Below are 22,195 nucleotides of genomic sequence, written 5' to 3' on the forward strand. Positions count from 1 at the left end.
GCGAGCAGGGTGGGCTTCTCATCACCGGAGGACACGTGACAAAAGAGGTGAGTGCTCTATCCTTTTAATTTAGAATTAGATTCATTTGATATTGTCGCACCTCACCTGTAAAGTTCATGTTAAAAGTAGTGACCACACTTGTCTCTGTGTTGGCCATGTCAACTCGTGCACTTTTTTTCAAAATACTTACTTTTATGTTCTCTTGCTGGACAGGCAAAAGCTGCCAAGTACTAAACAGCAAACCAGTCAAAACTGGTGTACTATCCATTTACCATCTCTCCCGTCTGTTTACTACCTATATGGAAGGTAGTAAACACAGCTGGTGACAGCTCGAGAGATCCCGGTCCGACAAACTGCTATGGGTAAAGTGAGAGAGGAAGAGGGGAAGCCAGAGGATGTACTCCGTCCAAAGACTGTCCGTATGAGACAAGCCCTTTTTTGTATGGAGGTCTATGAGGGAGTGTTGAATTACGCTATTCTTATTTGATTGAATATAAGATTCCTAATGTGTACGCTGTAACAAATGTAATGATGTAAGTGGCATTCCGGCAACTTTGAGAAAAACAACTTAGTTGTGCCTGTTGTTCACACATGTATTTACCCTCTCATTGGCGAGAATGGTCCCACCTGACCTCACTCAATGAGGACATTTATTTCCACTTTTAGAGTTGTCAAAATAATACAACTTTACTTAGAGCACTGCAACCTTAGAAATGTAGCTAGCTAGTTCCAACAAGTATACCTGAGCAGGTAGGTTTATTACTAGCATGTCGTTCCATATGACAAGTATTGTTAAGCTAATAGTCAAAGGCAGAACTCACTAATTGCATTCATACTGACAAACAGTGGCATGTATTCATGTATGCCAAAGGAAACCAGGCTTCCCCCCAAAAAATGTACAGAGGTTTTTTCTTTTACCATTTATTTTTCTTTTTTCGTCTCTGTTTCATAATTTTTCCTTCGATTTGCAAGAGGCTGAATGTACCTGACAGGAGAAAGCACCCACAAGGCAAGGTTATGTGCTGTCACCTCTGCTTTTCTCTAATCATTGAACCTCTCGCTCAGGCGATCAGATCTCATGCAGCAATACACGGCTATAATACTAAAGATACTCCAAATAAGATGACCCTATACGCAGATGACATTCTCCTCTTATGTAACAGAACCCCAATCTAGTATCCCAGCTATTCTTGATGTGATCAATTTGTTTGGTACCTTCTCAGGATACAGAATAAATTGGAACAAGAGTGAATATGTAACCTTTATTTAGCTAGGCAAGTCAGTTAAGAACAAATTCTTATTTACAACGACGGCCTTCCAAAAGGCCCATACGTTTGCAAAACACCTCTTTGCTAGAACTTCTTCCATTTAAGTTATCTAGGAATTGTAGATACCAAACAATACTCACTATTTAAATAGAATTTCCCCCCTCTTATGCAAAAAGTCAAGGCAAACATAACATTTTGGAGAACTCTCCTTTGCTCGGAAGAATTAATGCCATTAATATTTGCATTGTTTTTGCAACTTTTTCAAATTAGTCACACACCTCATGTAGTCTAGCCTATATACCTATATGTTGATACGGTTTTTGTATCACAACTAGTGGTTAAATACCTTCTTAAAGACCTCCCAGGTGGTGCAGTGTTCTAAGACACTGCATCACCACAGACTCTGGGTTCGAGCCAAGGATCTGCCGCAGCCGGCCGCGACCGGGAAGCTCATGGGGCGACGCACAATTGGCCCAGCGTCATACAGGTTAGGGAGGGTTTGGCCGGCAGGGATATCCTTGTCTTATCGTGCACTAGTGGCGGGCCGGGCGCAGTGCACACTGACCAGGTCGCTAGGTGTACGGTGTTTCCTCCGACGCATTGGTGCGGTTGGCTTCCGGGTTGGATGTGCGTTGTGTTAAGAAGCAGTGCGGCTAGGTTGGGTTGTGTTTCGGAGCATGCATGGCTCTCGACCTTCGTCTCTCCCGAGTCCGTACGGGAGTTGCAGCGATGAGACAAGACAGTAACTACTACCAATTGGATACCACGAAATTGTGGAGAAAAAATAAATACATTTTTTAAAGTTCTTCCTCCAACAACTGCTTTACCTACTTCAGAACATCCCAGTATTCATACCTAAGTCATTTCATAAACAACTGGACTCAATTATCAATCCATTCACCTGGGATTCTAAAACACACAGGATAGGTAAAAAAACATTATGGTAAATCTAAGATGGAAGGAGGATTGTCTCTCCCAAATGTTATATTTTACTATTGGGCCACTAACCTCCATGCTGTTTTGGCTGGATGACGCACTACCAGTTCGCTTAGTATGGAGCGTGAGGACTTTGCCCCCTCTAACCTTGATAACACCTTAAAGCGATGGAGAGAGCTAGGGATCAATACCATAGGGGATCTATATATAGAAGGGACCTTTGCCTCGTTTGATTTGCTGAGGGAAACCTATTATCTTCCCAGAACTCACTTTTTCAGATACCTACAGATTAGAGACTATGTTAGAAAACATCTTCCGACATTTGGGAATGCTAAACCTTCCATATTTGACGACAGATGCATAAAAATATGCCCCACCTCAGACAAACGGATATCTTGGTCTATATAACGCTTTTCAATCTGTCAGCACACCTACAGATGCCATTATGGCAAAATGGGAGGAAGAGCTAGGGACTTAAATTTCTGTGGCAGACTGGGTAGATAGTGGCTATACTCCAAGCTAACTCCAGACATCGTCTCATACAATTCAAGGTATTACACTATTCCAAAACGAAGCTGCATATGATATTTCCTGATTCATCCCCTATGTGTGATAAATGTCATGCTGCGCAGCGTACACTACTCCACCGCTTTGCCCTATGCTCTAACTTGTATGGTTATTGGTGTGGAATTTTTAGGATCTTCTCTGAATTTCTGGAGACTTCAATTGACCCAGACCCGTTTCTGATCATCCTGGGTGTCAGGCCCTGATCTGTTTCATCTGTCTTTGTGATTGTTTCCAACTATCTCCAGGTGTCACCTGTTTTCCCATTAGTCCCTTGGTACTTATTCCTGTGTTTCCTGTTTGTCTGTTGCCAGTTCGTTTTGTCAAGTCAACCAGTGTGTTTTCCGTGCTCCTGCTTTTTCATTTTCTCTGTTTTTACTAGTCCTCCTGGTTTTGACCCTTGCCTGCCTTGACTCGGAACCCGCCTGCCTGCCACTCAGTATTTCCTGGACTCTGACCTTATGATCTTTTGCCTGTCCACAAACATCTCTTGCCTGCCCCTTGGATTATAATAAATATCAAGAGACTTGAACCATCTGCCTCCCATGTCTGCATCTGGGTCTCACCCTGTGCCTTTATACTGGGAGTGTCTGAAACCCCAAACAGATTAACCAACCCCCAAAAACAACTCATCTTTTACAGTCTCATTGTTGTTTTGGAAAAGGAAGGAAGCTCCCTTTACCAAACTATGGCTCGAGTGAATTAGTAAACACTGTACACTTAGAAATAATTGGATTATTCTGAACAATAACTTATCAACATTTGATCAAATCCATCAAATATTGCTTTGACCATTCCGGCGCTGTGAATTTATACGTTTTAATCCACTCTCACTGTAGTATTTTAATCTACACTTGGGCAGCAAGTGCTTGCCTCGGCACCCGAGCGGGGGGAGGAATGGGCGATAAGGGGGGGTGACATCTGCCCCCTTTCTGTTTACCTGTCCTTGTTCTGTATGTCTTATTTTATATCATTTACTTTGTACCTATAACTCTGGGTCTTTTAGTTTCTGTCTGTCTGTCTGTCTTTTATGTTTAGATAATAATAGCATACTTGTCTTTTCTACAAAATACCTACACACCAGTCTTGTGTGTGTGTTCAATAAAACTTGTTTGAACACAGAGAAAGCATTCGAGCGAGGGAAACGGCACCCCTCTGTCTCTCCAGGTGTAGGCCATCTATCTGACGCTGTCTGGTCCAAACGAGTATGACATTGTTGCCACCGGTAGCATTGAAGGCAAGGGAAGCCAGTGAGCATTTGGCCTCCCTTGAGAGAAAAAAAATGTATACAAATTTGCCAATCAACATTGGTGCTAAACTGGCCGAGTTCAACTGAATGATCCTAGCGCACCAAATAATAGTGTCAAGGGAAGCCAGCTTGATGTCCCTCCTATCAAATCACATTAAGAGCACATTTCATTGACAGAAACTTGAATTGTTGCATCTCGTTGTGTTGTCCTACAGTAGCTAGCTAGCTAAAATTGTCACTTTCCTAAATTATCCATGGATGGAGATAAGGGTTTGGACTTGTGATTTTACTTCTTTCTCCGTACTGGCCAAGAATTGGCCAGATTGGTGATTTTGATCCAACCATGAATTAATACATTGTTGTGTCCCTGGCCTGAGAGGATGGAAGTTCAATATGTACCTAATGTAGAAGGATAGTGTTAACTAGCTAACGTTGCCCATGAATGGAAGTTAGGCTAGCAAGCAAGCATTTTAGCCAGGTAGCCTAGTACAACTAAACATAAAAGCGTGTACTGTATGATAGAGTGATAAATAGTTTTGTTTTCAACATGAGAGAGGCGGATGGCATTGGCGTTTCTCTACAAATAGGGTGAGTCAACATGTTTTTGTACTTGCACAAACACACACACACACACACACACACACACACACACACACACACACACACACACACACACACACACACACACACACACACACACACACACACACACACACACACACACACACACACACACACACACACACACACACACACACACACACAAATCAGAACCATGGACAAACACATCATATTTAGCCTGTGTTGATTGGACTAAATTGTTTTTGGTATCTTTTAATTGTCACTGTATTAGACTAAGCGGAGGTGATTATATGTTGTTGAAGTTGAAATGGTGCTGGAATAGTGGAGGCAGCTCCTGATTTCTAGTGGTCCGAAATTTTCGGAAACATTAACTTGCTTGACAATGCTGTAGGTCATGTAACTGCCTGTTACTGTACATGCAATATACTTTGTGGACTTAACTGGACAGAGGTTGCTATTTGGTTTTGTGATAGAACAAAAGGTGTGGTTTAATTTATTCTGACACTGTCTTCTTATAGTCTCGGCCTTTAGGCCTACAATACATCCCTCTGAGCAAGGCAGTTAAACCAAACCACATTTTACTGGTCACGTACACATGGTTAGCAGATGTTAATGCGAATATAGCGAAATGCTTGTGCTTACAGTTCCGACAGTGCAGTAGTATCTAACAAGTAATCTACCAAATTCACGACTACCTTATACACTCAATGTAAGGGGATGGAATAAGAATATGTACATATAAATATATGGATGCGCGATGGCCGTGCGGCATAGGCAAAATGCAGTAGATGGTATAGAATACAGTATATACATATGAGATGAGTAATGTAGGATATGTAAACATTATTAATGTGTCATTATTTAAAGTGACTAGTGATACCTTTATTAAATCCATTCATTAAAGTGACCAGTGATTTGAGTCTGTATGTTGGCAGCAGCCTCTCTATGTTAGTGATGGCTGTTTAACAGTCGGAAGGCCTTGAGATAGAAGTTGTTTTTCAGTCTCTCGGTCCCAGTTTTGCACCTGTACTGACCTCGCCTTCTGTATGATAGCGGGGTGAACAGGCAGTGACTCGGGTGGTTGTTGTCCTTGATGAACTTTTTTGCCTTTCTGTGACATCGGGTGCTGTAGGTGTCCTGGAGGGCAGGTAGTTTGCCCCAGTGATGTGTTGTGCAGACCGCACTAGCCTCTGGAGAGCCTTTCAGTTGAGGGCAGTGCAGTTGCCGTATCAGGCAGTGAGGGTTTTAGGTGAGAAGTCAAATGTGGCGCTGTTGCCTCTTCTTCATCACGCTAACTGTGTGGGTAGACCATTTCAGTTTGTCCGTGATGTATACGCAGAGGAATTTCAAACTTTCCACCTTCTTCACTACTGTCCCGCCATCTATAAAACGAAAACTGTTGACACAGCAGATACTGTCTGCTATGTATTATAGGTATCTTTCATACAGATCTTAACCTTGTGACCCATTCTATATATCTGTTGTTCCTCATGTAGGTTGAAAGGGGTGTATCTTGGCTATAAAAGACCTTTGTCTTGGCGCTCTCAACAGATCGCCAGAAACGGTGATTTGTCGACCAGCCATTGCTATTGCAAAGCTCTCACTATTAAAGATTTAGTCTAAGTATAACTCTGACTTGTGTGATAAGTTTGTCTCTCCTCATTTGATAGTAAAGAAATGAACCACCACAACAGTCTACACAGTGTAGTGCATTTTAGAATTGAAGAGCACCAAATCCCCAGCTACAGATACACATTCTTGTTAGAGCATCTCGAAGACTAAATTCAATGTAGAATCAGTTTGACAAGGTGATGAACAGATGATGTTTTACTATTGTAATAATTCTATTGTCCCTGTCAGGAGCCCAGGCTTTTGCCGTAGATGGTAGAGTTCTCGTCGCTGGACCACACATTCTTAAGCACTACCAATATACATTGATTGGTAGGTTACACTAGATTTAGATACTTCAAATACTTCCTGAGACACATTTTTCTCTTTGTCTTTGTACTTAATAAATGGCGAAACACCAAATGTGATAATGTTCTTTATTCGAATGTATATGCATGAAACGGACATTATGGAAAAGATTCCTCACACTCAATCCCAGTTAGTAGTAGAATAGAATACAATAGATTGGCAAGAATTTGGCACCGTCAACTTTTTAAAGATTACTGGGAAAGAGGCTAATCAGTTAAACCACCTAAATATATTAATATAATAATAATATTCCCATTAACTGAACATTGAATAGATGAAGCTCAAACATTCATTTCCCAACTGCCTTTTCTGTAACCCTGCAGACTATCATTCTCCATACCTTATATTCTAATAAATCCAACACTGTATGTCCACCATGGCATTAGGCAATCTGCTGACGTGACTCATCTGGTTTAGAAATCAATCTATGGTCATCTTATTCTAGAGCACATTGTATATATTTTGCCCAGCTGTTTTTAGAGAAGATTGTATTGCAAGGTATGCGGTGTTGGCTAATATGTATATGCAGCTGTGGGTTTTAAACCACCATTCTATACGACTGAACGTTTCTTTAAGGCTACAGGTGGTTACTTGAAATTGGACATAATCGTCCCAACATTTCCCGAGGTAGGAATATCGCAAAATATGACCAGTGGCTCATTCGAGAGAAGACATCCTCCCCAGGTTATGACATCGGCTAGTATTGAAATCTGACATGTATGATAGACGTTTTCGCGATCTAAAAGTCGTATTCCTATTAACTTCCAGTGCAGCGAGAGACTTAACATACCGGTCGGATTTCTGCCTGCTGGAAGGCCAATAAATCAGATTCACATGAAAACATGAAATGGCCCTTGGAATCGCTAGAACATCACCCAGAGGTGCACAAAAGCAATATAACATTCAAAACGGGTGAACCTTTCCTTTAAGATACTTTTTTTTAAAGGCGGGGATTTGCAATAATTCTGTCTGTGGGAGTTAGTGACGACCGCTTGAAGAAAATGACCATGAATTAAAGTTTTGATGTGTCATGTAAAGCAGTACCGTATTTCAAAGAACGGCGCGCATACCCTTTTCCATTTAGCCACACCCTTTGACCAATGACGCTCCCAATAACACCCTTTCTATTCTGTAGAAACGGAAGTAAACAATGACAAGGAACAATTTTCACGTTAGCGTTTTATATTTAGACGTTTATTAACACCATGGAACTCAAAATATGACTTATTTAACTGCACAGCATCACACACATACTCCATGTAGTCTTTAATTCGCGTTGGAGACAGGACTTGGTTGATAGATGTTATCTAGGTAACGCTAGTTAGCTGCTAACGGTAACTAACAATGGCTGACTGTATGGTTTTTAACGCTCAAATAGCCTCCATCATGGAGGTGCTAGCAAATGCAGCCGTTGCAGAGATCTGTAAACTCGTAGACGACGAATATGCAGTGTTTCGGTTGGAAATAACTCAAAGCCAGAAAGAAAACAGGGCATTGCGGAGGAAACTACAGCTACTGGAACTGAAGGTGGCACGGGAGCGCGTCCTCGCAAGTCGTCCCAGTAGTGTCAAGATCCCTGACCGACACAGAGGAATGGCAAGAGGTACATTTCCGTTCCCTCTGCACATGTGTTAAGAGGTGTTACCCAGCATTTTTGGATAGTATGCTATTACCCTGATTACTTAGCTATCTTGCACAAAGACGCATCATATTCTAACCAGATTGATTTACCGCATTTCCTATTATTTAATAATCGAAAAAAATGTGATGCATGGAGCACCATCAGTCGATCTACAAATAGTATAACACGAAGTTATGAGAAGTGTTACCTTATATCCTTGCCAATTCTAGACAGTGTCAAAAACTGTTACTAGTGTACAATATACCTTTGAGCATTGACAGTACCTAACTATGTCTTTCCCCCAATTACTCTCAGGTGAAGGACATCTCACAGGAGGCCACAGGAGCTTTGTGAAGCTAGCGGGCCACAATACATGGAGAGATGACCAACCAATCACTGTTGATGAGGGGAGTGGAACCTCAACCCAGCACGTTATTGTGATAGAGGTTAGTGTTATAGTATTACATCAAATGTGGCCAGTTTATTTCAGAAAGACTCCAATCAGCTATTCACTTGCTTACATTATCTGCCATAGCGGACATTGTGAGACTTCCCTACAACATTGTTATCCAATTCAACTCATGTTGCGGTAATAACATCACCTTGTGTCAGTCTGCAGATGCAGAGGCTGCAGGTCCTGGGGTCAAGCAGGAGAGGACTGAAGGAGAGGACCCACGACACAGCACAGACATCCAGACTGGAGCAGCGGCTGGAGTGGCGCCCCCTGTAGCCACAGAAGAACTCTCAACTGCTTCCACGCTCCAGTCCAGGACCCGATGCAGCATTAAGGAGACCAGTAGAACGCCCAACGCCATCCTCAAGTCCGAGACAGTCACAGAAACACAAAGGCTCTTACAGACAGGATCTGACCACAGATCAGACCCAGAGAGACTGGAGCTGGGGCCACTGGGCTGTCCTGCTCTCGACTCAGAATATTTACTACACGGTAACCCAAGCCCGAGGACGGTTCATTCCCATCGGGACTCTGGTGATGTGTTAGGAACTGGTAATGATCCGTCATGTTCTTACACTACAGAGATGGACCCTGACAACATGCCCTTGGGTTTAGAGACACAGACTGATCTATCTAGAGGGGACTGGAACCGGTACAGTAGTAGTGTATACTCTGAAGGGTGCCAAGATAAGAAAGGGGAGGTTATAGTCATAGATAAAGTGAAAGTGGAGGGCGACGCTCCTCCCACATGGAATGTAGACGAGACTCACTTAGGAGAAGGACACTCACAAGGCAGAGATTTTTTAGATTACAGGGAAAGCTTAGAGACAAATACAAATATCACGACCCACTCCCCTTTGCACGCGCTCAGGAATCGTGAGCCAGTGTCCACGTCGATGGGTCCATCTGATTCACACGGCCGCATCCTTTTCCATCAGGTATTTAACTCAAACGACCAGGCTAGAGCCCAGCCTCCGGGAGGGGGAGCCACATCAGGCAGTAGTAAAGAGAAACGGTTCCTCTGCATGTTCTGTAGCAAAGGCTTCAGCTGCCCCCAGAAGGTGGAGATCCACCAGAGGGTCCACACAGGGGTAAAACCCTTCAGCTGTACCCAGTGTCACATGCGCTTTGCCCAGGCTTGCAACCTGAAGAGGCACCAGAGGGTCCACACAGGGGTGAAACCCTTCAGCTGTACCCAGTGTCACATGCGCTTCTCCCACTCATCAAGCCTGAAGAGGCACCAGACGGTCCACACAGGGGAGAAATCCTACAGTTGCCCCCAATGTGAGAAGAGGTTTTCCCACCAGCACCAGCTGAAGATGCACCTGAAGGTCCACATGGGAGAAAAGCAGTTTGTCTGTGCGCAAGAGGATCTCAGAGAGGAGCTTCCTCAGGATACACCAGCAGAAAATCCATTCCACTCTATAACATAGACCAGACATTAGTAACATAAGGCACGCCAAGCAATTTGATAAAATGGAGTAAATCAGTGAACTTGCATTTGTTTTGAAATTGCATTGGTTTTCCATAAATGGCTATTTATTCATTGTGTTTTGTTTGGAGAGCTCCTGTCAATGTTGAGTATGGACGCTCACCTGATTACACATAGAAGTAGGCCTAGGCTACCTGGCCTGCACACAAATGTATAAATGTGCCTATTTGGGGATGTCTGATAGTATTTCTGATTGTCTTAACTCACCACCACTAATGATCTGGGGTGCTTCTCATTGTATTTTTTTTCTTCTCCTCAAACAGCAAGTAGCCTAAACAATGTCTGTTTTTACATCCATTGAGAATGACAGTAGTTCCTCAATAACCAGGTTGCCATCCAACTCTTTTTATATAAGTAAAATACATGTCGGATCAAAATATTCACTACAGGCCTGATGGAAACAGCAAGTTTTTTTGGTCAACTTTCCAGATGTTGACAAATCAAAATACACTAAACAAGGTGTGGATATTTGTGTCGGTAAAATTAATAATGCGAGAAATGGAGGTGGAAACGCTTTTATCCGCAAATATTGATATAATATTCATCATATCGAAGTAAACTTGGAGGTACGCAACGATATGTTGTGTGGTCCTCCCACTACGACTCGGGAAAGCATGCAGTTTATAAGACTACAGATTAAATAAGTTATGATGAACAGGGTGGTGAAAGTTCACGGTGATGAGCTTGATGCTCCTTTCCAATAAATATTGAGGGTCTTATTCTGGTGACATAATGATTGATGTTTGGCTGCCGTTTAACAGATAAACATAATCTTGCTCTTTTGTCCATAATAATCTTATCACATAGACTATATACCCTCACTGTATCTGCGTGGTGTTGGCTAGAGCGCATGTGCCATCAGTAGAGTTGAAAATAAGATGGGAAACCAATTTATCGGCACATGGGAATTTAACCGCAAAAGTAATTTTTATGTGCACTACCTCATCACATACTGCCTGTTATCTGCAACAAGAAAGGCTTACTGTGTGTACGTAAAACTGGACACACCCCTCTGATGAGAAAATTGTGCATATGATTTTTATGCAGATTTTAGAATATTCACATGAAAATCTGTTGCCAATTGGATGGAAACCTAGCGAATGTATTTTAAAAAATTCCAGCTCTCTCCCTTTCGAAAACCACCGAGCCTAGGCGTGAAAGGGAAAAATGTAATGCTCTGATCCAGTGAAAATTGCAAATAACTGATTATTTCTTATCCCAGAGAAAAAGCTGGCTCTGTCCAGGCTCTGGCGCAAGAAACTCTGAGGACCCAGAATAGTTGATACAATGCTGCAAGTTTGCAAGCTGGAGCTTCGGGATGGACCCAGTTGATAGTTGATACAATGTTTAAAGTTCTTTGCAGACAGGCGGAGTAGAGAGTTAAATGCAATTGAAAGAACATGAACAAACTGCTATGTGTAGCCAATGTGATTTATATAATACTTATTTTTATCAGGATATTTTCTACCTGCAATGTTTTTATTTGTTGGCTTTATTTAGGCTATTTTTACCTAGTTGTCATTAATAGTTACTTGCATTGGTATACATTCTTTAGCTGCCAATGGCTCAAGGTGTATCATACAATGTGTCCATTACACAGAGACCGGCGCTCTTGCATTAGATACATTTGAACTTAGATCTGTATCATTTTAATTTCAATAGAATTTAGCTTAACCACATGACAATGATTTTAATATGTTATTATCCATGAAAATGTTCATATGAAAATCATAACTTTCACGTAGACCGGTAGCTCCAGGCATGCTGTTTGTCATGTGCCTTTTTCTCAGAAGTGGCTTCTGTCTCTTCACTCTCCCAAAAAAGCCCAGATTGGTTAAGTGCTGTGGAGATTGTTGTCCTTTTGTCAGGTTCTCCCATCTCAGCCAAGGACCTCGTTGACCAAGGTCCTTGCCAGTTTGGTCGGACGGCCAGCTCTAGGCAGAGTCTGGATTGTTTTGTAATTTTTTAATTTCCCAATGATGGAAATCATGCTCTTGGAAACTTTCAACATTCTAGAAATGATTTTATACCCTTCCCCAGATATATGCCTCATCACAATTTTAACTCGGAGCTCTACGGACAATTCATTGGACTTCATGCTATAGTTTCTGCTCTGACATGCACTTCTTCTTTGAAATTGGGTTGGTGGATTGCATCCAACTTTTAAAGTTGCATACTCCGCCACCTACTGTACTGGAGTATGAGGTCAGTCACAGCCTACCTACATTAAATTATCTTCATTAGTCCTTTTCCTCGAAGAAAGTGAAAGAGCCATAGACACCACTCCCCTCCCCTTACAGAACCCAAACCCATCCAGCCTCTAACCCTTTCACACAATCTCTCACTAGCTACGTCATACAGTTCACAAAATATCGGGGCGGTAGGGTAGCCTAGTGGTTAGAGCGTTGGACTAGTAACCGGAAGGTTGCAAGTTCAAACCCCCGAGCTGACAAGGTACAAATCTGTTGTTCGGCCCCTGAACAGGCAGTTAACCCACTGTTCCTAGGTCGTCATTGAAAATAAGAATTTGTTCTTAACTGACTTGCCTAGTTAAATAAAGGTAAAATAAAAAATAAATAAAAATCAACATTTCCTCCACTAAACACTCATCACACAGACCTGTTTCATGTCTCCCTATCATCCACAACGTGTGCCCAAACTGTAGTCTACTGATGCATGCAATACAATTGCCTCCACTTACTACTAGCATCCCACTTCCTTTGCCAAAGACCGAGCCCTTTTGCCCGGATCAAGGACTTGACTTCCCTGCGGCCCAGTAGGACCTGAATACCCCCTCTTTCCTTTACCCACCACATCAGCCTTTTCATTACCCTCCACATCCACATGGGCGGGAACCCAGTAAAAGCTTACCACCACTCCAATCCCAATAACAGCACCATCATCTCCACAAACAAGTCTCCCCTATCTGACCTGGACTACTCTGTCCAACTACTCAACACTGCAGCCGAATCAGAGCAGATCCACCACTGAGTGGTTTCAACTCCTCCACCCATCTCAAGCCTATAATCATGGCCATCAACTCGGCTGCATACACTGACACATTCAGTTAACCGCTTACATACTCTAACATTGAAATTTGGGATATACAGTACAGTCGGAAAGTATTCAGACCCCTTCACTTTTCTCACATTTTGTTACGTTACAGCCTTATTTTAAAATATGGAGAGACTCAAGGCTGTAATCGCTGCCTAAGGTGCTTCAACAAACTACAGAGTAAAGGGTCTGAATACTTATGTAAATGTGATGTTTCATTTGCAAAAAAATGTTTGCTTTGTCATTATGAGGTATTGTGTGTTGATTGATGAAGAAAATAATTCATTTAATCAATTTTAGAATAAGGCTGTAACGTAACAAAATGCGAAAAAAAGTGAAGGGGTCTGAATACTTTCCAAATGCACTGTACACCCCTGCCCCCACCTTACCGCTGACTGGATCCTTTTCCTTTGAACCATCTGTATATATCCTGAAAAACAAATAAAACCGATTATCCTGACATGCACTGTCAATTGTGGGACATGATATAGACAGGTGTGTTTCTTTCTAAATCATGCCCAACAATTGAATTGGCCACATGTGGACTCCAATTGTAGAGACGTCTCAAGGATGATCAAAGGAAATTGGATGCACCTGAGCTAAATGTTTCGTGTCATAGCAAAAGGGTGTGAATACTTTTGTAAATGAGATATTTCTGTATTTAATTTACAATACATTTGTTAAAATATCTAGACATGTTTTCACTTTGTCTTTATGGGTTATTGTGTGTAGAAAAAATATATTTACATTTACATTTAAGTCATTTAGCAGACGCTCTTATCCAGAGCGACTTACAATATATTTAATACATTTTTAATTCAGGCTGAAACACAACAAAATGTGGAATAAGTCAAGGGGTATGAATACATTCTGAAGGCACTGTATATGATGTTCAGAAAATGCCTATTTTATTACTTCCATTCAACTACTTAATTTTCCCCTAGACACTTTTAATGAGAAAATGCAGTTAATCAAGTTTATGCAGATTCTTTTGTTGAGACGTGTGTGGTTTTCATATGGTGTATTTAAAACTTGTTTGTTTAATAAACACAAAATGGGACTTTTCATTCAGGCTCTCTTCATTCAGGCTCTCTTTAATACACAATCTGATCTCACCATATTCTGCATACACACACACTAACAAGTACCTACTGTACACGTCAACTATAGTTTAGTCAGGGTTGTCTGATGACAGGGTTTTTTCTGCATATATACAGTACCAGTCAAAAGTGTGGACACGCCTACTCATTCAAGGGTTTTTCTTTATTTGTACCATTTTCTACATTGTAGAATGATATTGAAGGCATCAAAACTATGAAATAACACATACGGAATCATGTAGTAACCAAAAAAGTGTTAAACAAATACATTTTAGATTCTTCAAATTAGCCATCCTTTGTCTTGATGACATCTTTGCACTATTGGCATTCTCTCAACCAGCTTCACAGCCACCTGGAATACATTTCAAATAACAGGTGTGCCTTGTTATAAGTTCATTTGTGGACTTTCTTTCCTTCTTAATGTGTTTGATAAAAGACCAAGTCCATATTATGGCAAGAACAGCTCAGATAAGCAAAGAGAAATGACAGTCCATCAATACTTTAAGACATGAAGATCAATCAAACAGGAACATTTCAAGAACTTTGAAAGTTTCCTCAAGTGCAGTCGCAAAAATCATCAACCGCTATGATGAAACTGGCTCTCATGAGGAGCGCTAGAGGAAAAGAAGACGCAGAGTCACCTCTGCTGGAGAGGACAAGTTCATTACAGTTACCAGCCTCAGAAATTGCAGCAAAGAAATGCTTCAGAGTTCAAGTAACAGACACATCTGTTACATCTGTCTGTTATCAGACACATCTGTTAACAGACACATCAATATCAACTGCTCAGAGGAGACTGCATGAAATCAGGCCTTCATGGTGGAATTGCAGCTAAGAAACCACTACTAAAGGACACCAATAATAAGAAGAGACTTGCTTGGGCCAAGAAACACAAGCAATGGACATTAGACCAGTGGAAATCTGTCTGATGAGTCCAAATTTGAGATTTTTGGTTCCAACCGCCATATTTTTGTGAGACGCAGAGTATGTGAACAGATGATCTCTGCCTGTGTGGTTCCCACCGTGAAGCATGGAGGAGGAGGTGTGATGGTGTGGGGGTGCTTTGCTGGTGACACTGTCTGTGATTAATTTAGAATTCAAGGCACACTTAACCAGCATGGCTACCACAGCATTCTGCAGCGATACTCCATCCAATCGGTTTTGGGCTTAGTGGGACTATCATTTGTTTTTCAACAGGACAATGACCCAACACATCTCCACACTGTGTAAGGGCTATTTGACCAAGACGGAGAATGATGGAGTGCTGCATCAGATTACCTGGCCTCCACAATCACCCAACCTCTAACCAATAGAGATGGTTTGGGATGAGTTGTACCACAGAGTGAAGGAAAAGCAGCCAACAAGTGCTCAGCATATGTGGTAACTCCTTCAAGACTGTTAGAAAAGCATTCCAGGTGAAGCTGGTTGAGAGAATGCCAGGAGTGTGCAAAGCTGTCATCAAGGCAAAGGGTGGCTACTTTGGGTGGCTCACATATAAAATATATTTTGATTAGTTTAACAATTGTTTGTTTACCACATTACCACATGACTCCATAAGTGTTATTTCATAGTTTTGATGTCTTCACTATTATTCTACATTGTAGAACATAGTAAAAGTAAATAAAAACCCTTGAATGAGTAGGTGTGTCCAAACATTTGACTGGTACTGTGTACATATACAGTGGGGCAAAAAAGTATTTAGGCAGCCACCAATTGTGCAAGTTCTCCCACTTAAAAATATGAGAGAGGCCTGTCATTTTCAGCACATTGTAGGATTTTTAATGAATTTATTTGCAAATTATGGTGGAAAATAAGTATTTGGTCACCTACAAACAAGCAAGATTTCTGGGTCTCACAGACCTGTAACTTCTTCTTTAAGAGGCTCCTCTTTCCTCCACTCGTTACCTGTATTAATGGCACCTGTTTGAACTTGTTATCAGTATAAAAGACACGTGTCCACAACCTCAAACAGTCACACTCCAAACTCCACTATGGCCAAGACCAAAGAGCTGTCAAAGGACACCAGAAACAAAATTGTAGACCTGCACCAGGCTGGGAAGACTGAATCTGCAATAGGTTGGTTTGAAGAAATGAACTGTGGGAGCAATTATTAGCAAATGGAAGACATACAAGACCACTGATAATCTCCCTCGATCTGGGGCTCCACGCAAGATCTCTCCCCGTGGGGTCAAAATGATCACAAGAACGGTGAGCAAAAATCCCAGAACCACACGGGGGGACCTAGTGAATGACCTGCAGAGAGCTGGGACCAAAGTAACAAAGCCTAACATCAGCAAGGGCATTGAAGATGAAACGTGGCTGGGTCTTTCAGCATGACAATGATCCCAAACACACCGCCCGGGCAACGAAGGAGTGGCCGAGCCAGTCTCCAGATCTCAACCCCATAGAAAATCTTTGGAGGGAGTTGAAAGTCTGTGTTGCCCAGCAACAGCCCCAAAACATCACTGCTCTAGAGGAGATCTGCATGGAGGAATGGGCCAAAATACCAGCAACAGTGTGTGAAAACCTTGTGAAGACTTACAGAAAACGTTTTGACCTCTGTCATTGCCAACAAAGGGTATATAACAAAGTATTGAGATAAACTTTTGTTATTGACCAAATACTTATTTTCCACCATAATTTGCAAATAAATTCATTAAAAATCATAAAATGTGATTTTCTGGATTTTTTTTTCTCATTTTGTCTGTCATAGTTGAAGTGTACCTATGATGAAAATTACAGGCCTCTCTCATCTTTTTAAGTGGGAGAACTTGCACAATTGGTGGCTGACTAAATACTTTTTTGCCCCACTGTACACAATGCCTTCGGAAAGTATTCAGACCCCTTCTTTTTCCATATTTTGTTACTTTACAGCCTGATTCTAAAATTGACTATTTTTTTAATTCCCTCATCAATTCACACACAATACCCCATAATGACAAAGCAAAAACATTTTAGAGATGTTATCAAATTTCTTACAAATAAAAAACTGAAATATCACATTTACATAAGTATTCAGACCCTTTGCTCTGAGAATAGAAATTGAGCGCAGGAGCAGCCTGTTTCCATTTATCAGGATTGTGTCGAGGCACAGATCTGGGGAAGGGTCCCACAAAATGTCTGCAACATTGAAAGTACCAAATAACACAGTGGCATCCATCATTCTTATATGTAAGAAATTTGTAAGCATCAAGACTCTTCCTAGAGCTGGATGCCCGGCCAAACTGAGCAATCGGGGGAGAAGGGCTTTGGTCAGGGTGGTGGTCACTCTGAAAGAGCTCCAGAGTTTCTCTGTGGAGATGGGATAACCTTCCAGAAGGACAACCATCTCAGTAGCACTCCACCAATCAGGCCTTTATGGTAGTGGCCAGACAGAAGCTGAACTCCTCAGTAAAAGGTACATGACAGCCTGCTTGGAGTTTGCCACAATGCACCTAAAGGACTCACAGACCAAGAGAAACAAGATTCTTTGGTCTGATGAAACCAAGATTGAACTATTTGGCCTAAATGCCAAGTGTCACGTCTGGAGGAAACCTGGCACCATCCCTACAGTGATGCATGGTGGTGGTAGCACCATGCTGTGGGGATGTTTTTCAGCAGCAGGGACTGGGAGACTAGTCAGGATCAAGGGAATGATGAAAAGTACAGAGAAATCCTTGATGAAAATGTGCTCTGGAGCGCTCAGGACCTCAGACTGGGGCGAAGGTTCACCTTCCAACAGGACAACGACCATAAGCACACAGCCAAGACAATGCAGGAGTGGCTTTGGGACAAGTTTCTGAATGTCCTTGAGGTGCCCAGCCAGAGCCCGGACTTGAACCCGATCGAACATCACTGGAGAGACCTGAAAATAGCTGTACAGCAACGCTCCCATCCAACCTGACAGACTTTGAGAGGATCTGAAGAGAAGAATGGGAGAAACTTCCCAAATACAGGTGTGCCACGTTTGTAGCGTCATACCCATGTAGACTCGAGGCTGTAATCGATGCCAAAGGTGCTTCAACAAAGCATTGAGTAAACATGATATTTCATCATTTTTTTTATACATTAGCAAACATTTCTAAAAACCTGTTTTTTTCATGATGGGGTATTGTGTGTAGATTGATGAGGGGAAAAAAATATTTAATCAATTTTAGAATAAGGCTTTCACTTTCCGAATGCACTGTATATAGTACCTTCAGAATATTCTTAGCCCTCGACTTATTCCACATTTTGTTGTGTTACAAGCTGGATTCAAAATGGATTAAATATATTTTTTGGTTTCACACAATATCCCATAATGACGAAGTAAAAACATGTTTTTTGACATTTTTACAAATGAATTAAAAATTATATACAGAAATATCTAATTTACATGAGTATTCACCCCCCTGAGTCAATACATGTTAGAACCCAGTAACATTTAATGTCTTCTGGTAAGCAACTCCAGTGTATATTTGGCCTTATGTATTAGGTTATTGTTGCTGCTGAAAGGTGAATTTTTCTTCCAGTGTCTGTAGGAAAGCAGACTGAACCAGGTTTTCCTCTAGGAGTTTGCCTGTGCTAAGCTCTATTCTAAAAAAAACTCCCTAGTCCTTGCCAATGACAAGCATATACAGTAGAAGTCGGACATTTACATACACCCTCTTCAGCGAGGTTCGTGACAATAGGACTCGTTTTACTGTGGATATAGATACTTTTGCACCTGTTTTCTCCAGCATCTTCACAAGGTCCTTTGCTGTTGTTCAGGGATTGATTTGCACTTTTCACACCAAAGTACGTTCATTTCTACGAGATAGAACGCGTCTCCTTCCTGAGCGGTATGACGGCAGCGTGGTCCCATGGTGTTTATTATTGTGTAATATTGTTTATACAGATGAACGTGGTACCTTCAGGCATTTGGAAATTGCTCCCAAGGATGAACCAGACTTGTGGAGGTCTATAATTGTTTTTCTGAGGTCTTGGCTGATTTCTTTGGATTTTTCCATGATGACAAGCAAAGAGGCACTGAGTTTGAAGGTAGGCCTTGAATACATACACAGGTACACCTCCAATTGACTCAAATTATGTCAATTAGCCTATCAGAAGCTTCTAAAGCCATGACATTTTTGATTTTCTGGAATTTTCCAGGCTGTTAAAAGGCACAGTCAACTTAGTGTATGTATACTTCTGACCCACTGGAATTGTTATACAGTGAATTGTACAGAAACCCAGCCTAAAACCCCAAACAGCAAGCAATGCAGGTGTTGAAGCATGTTGGCTAGGAAAAACTCCCTAGAAAGGCCAAAACCTAGGAAGAAACCTAGAGAGGAACCAGGCTATGAGGGGTGGCCAGTCCTCTTCTGGCTGTGTCGGGTGGAGAATATAACAGAACATGGCCAAGATGTTCAAATGTTCATAAATGACCAGCATGGTCAAATAATAGGTCTGGGACAGGTAGCACGTCAGGTGAACAGGTCAGGATTCCATAGCCCCAGGCAGAACAGTTTAAACTGGAGCAGCAGCACGGCCAGGTGGACTGGGGACAGCAAGGAGTCATCATGCCAGGTAAGTCCTGAGGCATGGTCCTAGGGCTCAGGTCCTCTGAGAGAGAGAAAGAAGGAGAAAGAGAGAATTAGAGAGAGCATACTTAAATTCACACAGGACACCGGATAAGACAGGAGAAGTACTCCAGATATACTACACAAACTACTGCAGCATAAATACTGGAGGCAGAGACAGCAAGGGCGGTTCGTTGCTCCAGAGCCTTTCCATTCACCTTCACACTCCTGGGCCAGACTACACTCAATCATATGACCCACTGAAGAGTCTTCAGTAAAGACTTAAAGGTTGAGACCGAGTTTGCGTCTCTCACATGGGTAGGCAGACCATTCCATAAAAATGGAGCTCTATAGGAGAAAGCCCTGCCTCCAGCTGTTTGCTTAGAAATTCTAGGGACAATTAGGAGGCCTGCGTCTTGTGATCGTAGCGTACGTGTATGTATGTACGGCAGGACCAAATCAGAGAGATAGGTAGGAGCAAGCCCACGTAATGCTTTGTAGGTTAGCAAAAAAAACCTTGAACCTTAAAACCTTGAAATCAGCCCTTGCCTTGACAGGAAGCCAGTGTAGGGAGGCTAGCACTGGAGTAATATAATCAAATTTTGGGGTTCAGGATTCTAGCAGCCGTATTTAGCACTAACTGAAGTTTATTTAGGTACCCGGAAAGTAGAGCATTGCAGTAGTCTAACCTAGAAGTAACAAAAGCATGGATTCATTTTTCTGCATCATTTTTGGACAGAAATGTTACGTAGATGGAAAAAAAGCTGTCCAGTCTTGATATGTTCGTCAAAAGAGAGATCAGGGTCCAGAGTAACGCTGAGGTCCTTCACAGTTTTATTTGAGACGACTGTACAGCCATCAAGATTAATTGTCAGATTCAACAGAAGATCTCTTTGTTTCTTGGGACCTAGAACAAGCATCTCTGTTTTGTCCTGGTTTAAAAGTAGAACGTTTGCAGCCATCCACTGCCTTATGTCTGAAACACAGGCTTCTAGCGAGGGCAATTTTGGGGCTTCACCATGTTTCATTGAAATGTACAGCTGTGTGTCATCCGCATAGCAGTGAAGGTTAACATTATGTTTTCGAATGACATCCCCAAGAGGTAAAGTATATCGTGAAAATAATAGTGGTCCTAAAACGGAACCTTGAGGAACACCTAAATTTACAGTTGATTTGTCAGAGGACAAACCATTCACAGAGCCAAACTGATATATTTCCCGACAGATAAGATCTAAACCAGGCCATAACTTGTCTGTGTAGACCAATTTGGGTTTCCAATCTCTCCAAAATAATGTGGTGATTCGATGGTATCAAAAGCAGCAAAAAGGTCTAGGAGCACGAGGACAGATGCAGAGCCTCTGTCTGATGCAATTAAAAGGTCATTTACCACCTTCACAAGTGCAGTCTCAGTGCTATGATGGGGTCTAAAACCAGACTGAAGCATTTCGTATACATTGTTTGTCTTCAGGAAGGCAGTGAGTTGCTGTGCAACAGCATTTTCAAATTTTTGAGAGGAATGGAAGATTCGATATAGGCCGATACTTTTTTATATTTTCTGGGTCAAGGTTTGGCTTTTTCAAGAGAGGCTTTATTACTGCCACTTTTAGTGAGTTTGGTACACATCCGATGGATAGAGAGCCGTTTATTATGTTCAACATAGGAGGGCCAAGCACAGAAAGCAGCTCTTTCAGTAGTTTAGTTGGAATAGGGTCCAGTATGCAGCTTGAAGGTTTAGAGGCCATGATTATTTTCATCATTGTGTCAAGAGATATAGTACTAAAACACTTGAGTGTCTCTCTTGATTCTAGGTCCTGGCAGAGTTGTGCAGACTCATGACAACTGACCTTTGAAGGAATATGCAGATATAAAGAGGAGTCCGTAATTTGCTTTCTAATAATCATGATCTTTTCCTCAAAGAAGTTCATTCATTTATAACTGCTGAAGTGAAAGCCATCCTCACTTAAGGAATGCTGCTTTTTAGTTAGCTTTGCGACAGTATCAAAAATATGTTTCTGATTGTTCCTATTTTCCTCATTTAAGTTGGAAAAATAGGATGATTGAGCAGCAGTAAGGGCTCTTCGATACTGCACGGTACCGTCTTTCCAAGCTAGTCGGAAGACTTTCAGTTTGGTGTGGCGCCATTTCAGTTCCAATTTTCTGGAAGCTTGGAAGTGAAATAATCTGTCTGTAAACAATTGTTGGAAAAATTACTTGTGTCATGCACAAAGTAGATGTCCCAAACGACTTGCTAAAACTCTAGTTTGTTAACAAGACATTTGTGGAGTGGTTGAAAAACTAGTTTTAATGACTCCAACCTAAGTGTATGTAAACTTAAGACTTCAACTGTATCCATAACATGATGCAGCCACCACATACTAT

The 22,195-nt window shown here is 41.7% G+C and overlaps 3 protein-coding genes across 3 annotated transcripts in view; 1 reads left to right on the forward strand and 2 right to left on the reverse strand.

The window, feature by feature from the left end:
• The window catches only part of LOC124012438 (zinc finger protein 606-like), a 1,040,669-nt gene that overhangs the window by 617,441 nt on the left and 401,033 nt on the right, over nucleotides 1-22,195 (reverse strand). The gene's annotated exons all lie outside the window — the stretch shown is intronic.
• LOC124012437 overlaps nucleotides 1-22,195 on the reverse strand; it is a 971,157-nt gene that overhangs the window by 581,265 nt on the left and 367,697 nt on the right. The gene's annotated exons all lie outside the window — the stretch shown is intronic.
• LOC124012457 (zinc finger and BTB domain-containing protein 18-like) lies at nucleotides 7,672-11,251 on the forward strand. The gene is made up of 3 exons (XM_046326093.1): nucleotides 7,672-8,179; nucleotides 8,513-8,643; nucleotides 8,810-11,251. The coding sequence occupies exons 1-3, from the start codon at nucleotides 7,921-7,923 to the stop codon at nucleotides 10,082-10,084; spliced, it is 1,665 nt and encodes a 554-aa protein (XP_046182049.1). The 5' UTR covers nucleotides 7,672-7,920; the 3' UTR covers nucleotides 10,085-11,251.

The sequence above is a fragment of the Oncorhynchus gorbuscha genome, linkage group LG24 (genome assembly GCF_021184085.1).
Source record: "Oncorhynchus gorbuscha isolate QuinsamMale2020 ecotype Even-year linkage group LG24, OgorEven_v1.0, whole genome shotgun sequence".
NCBI lineage: Eukaryota > Metazoa > Chordata > Actinopteri > Salmoniformes > Salmonidae > Oncorhynchus > Oncorhynchus gorbuscha.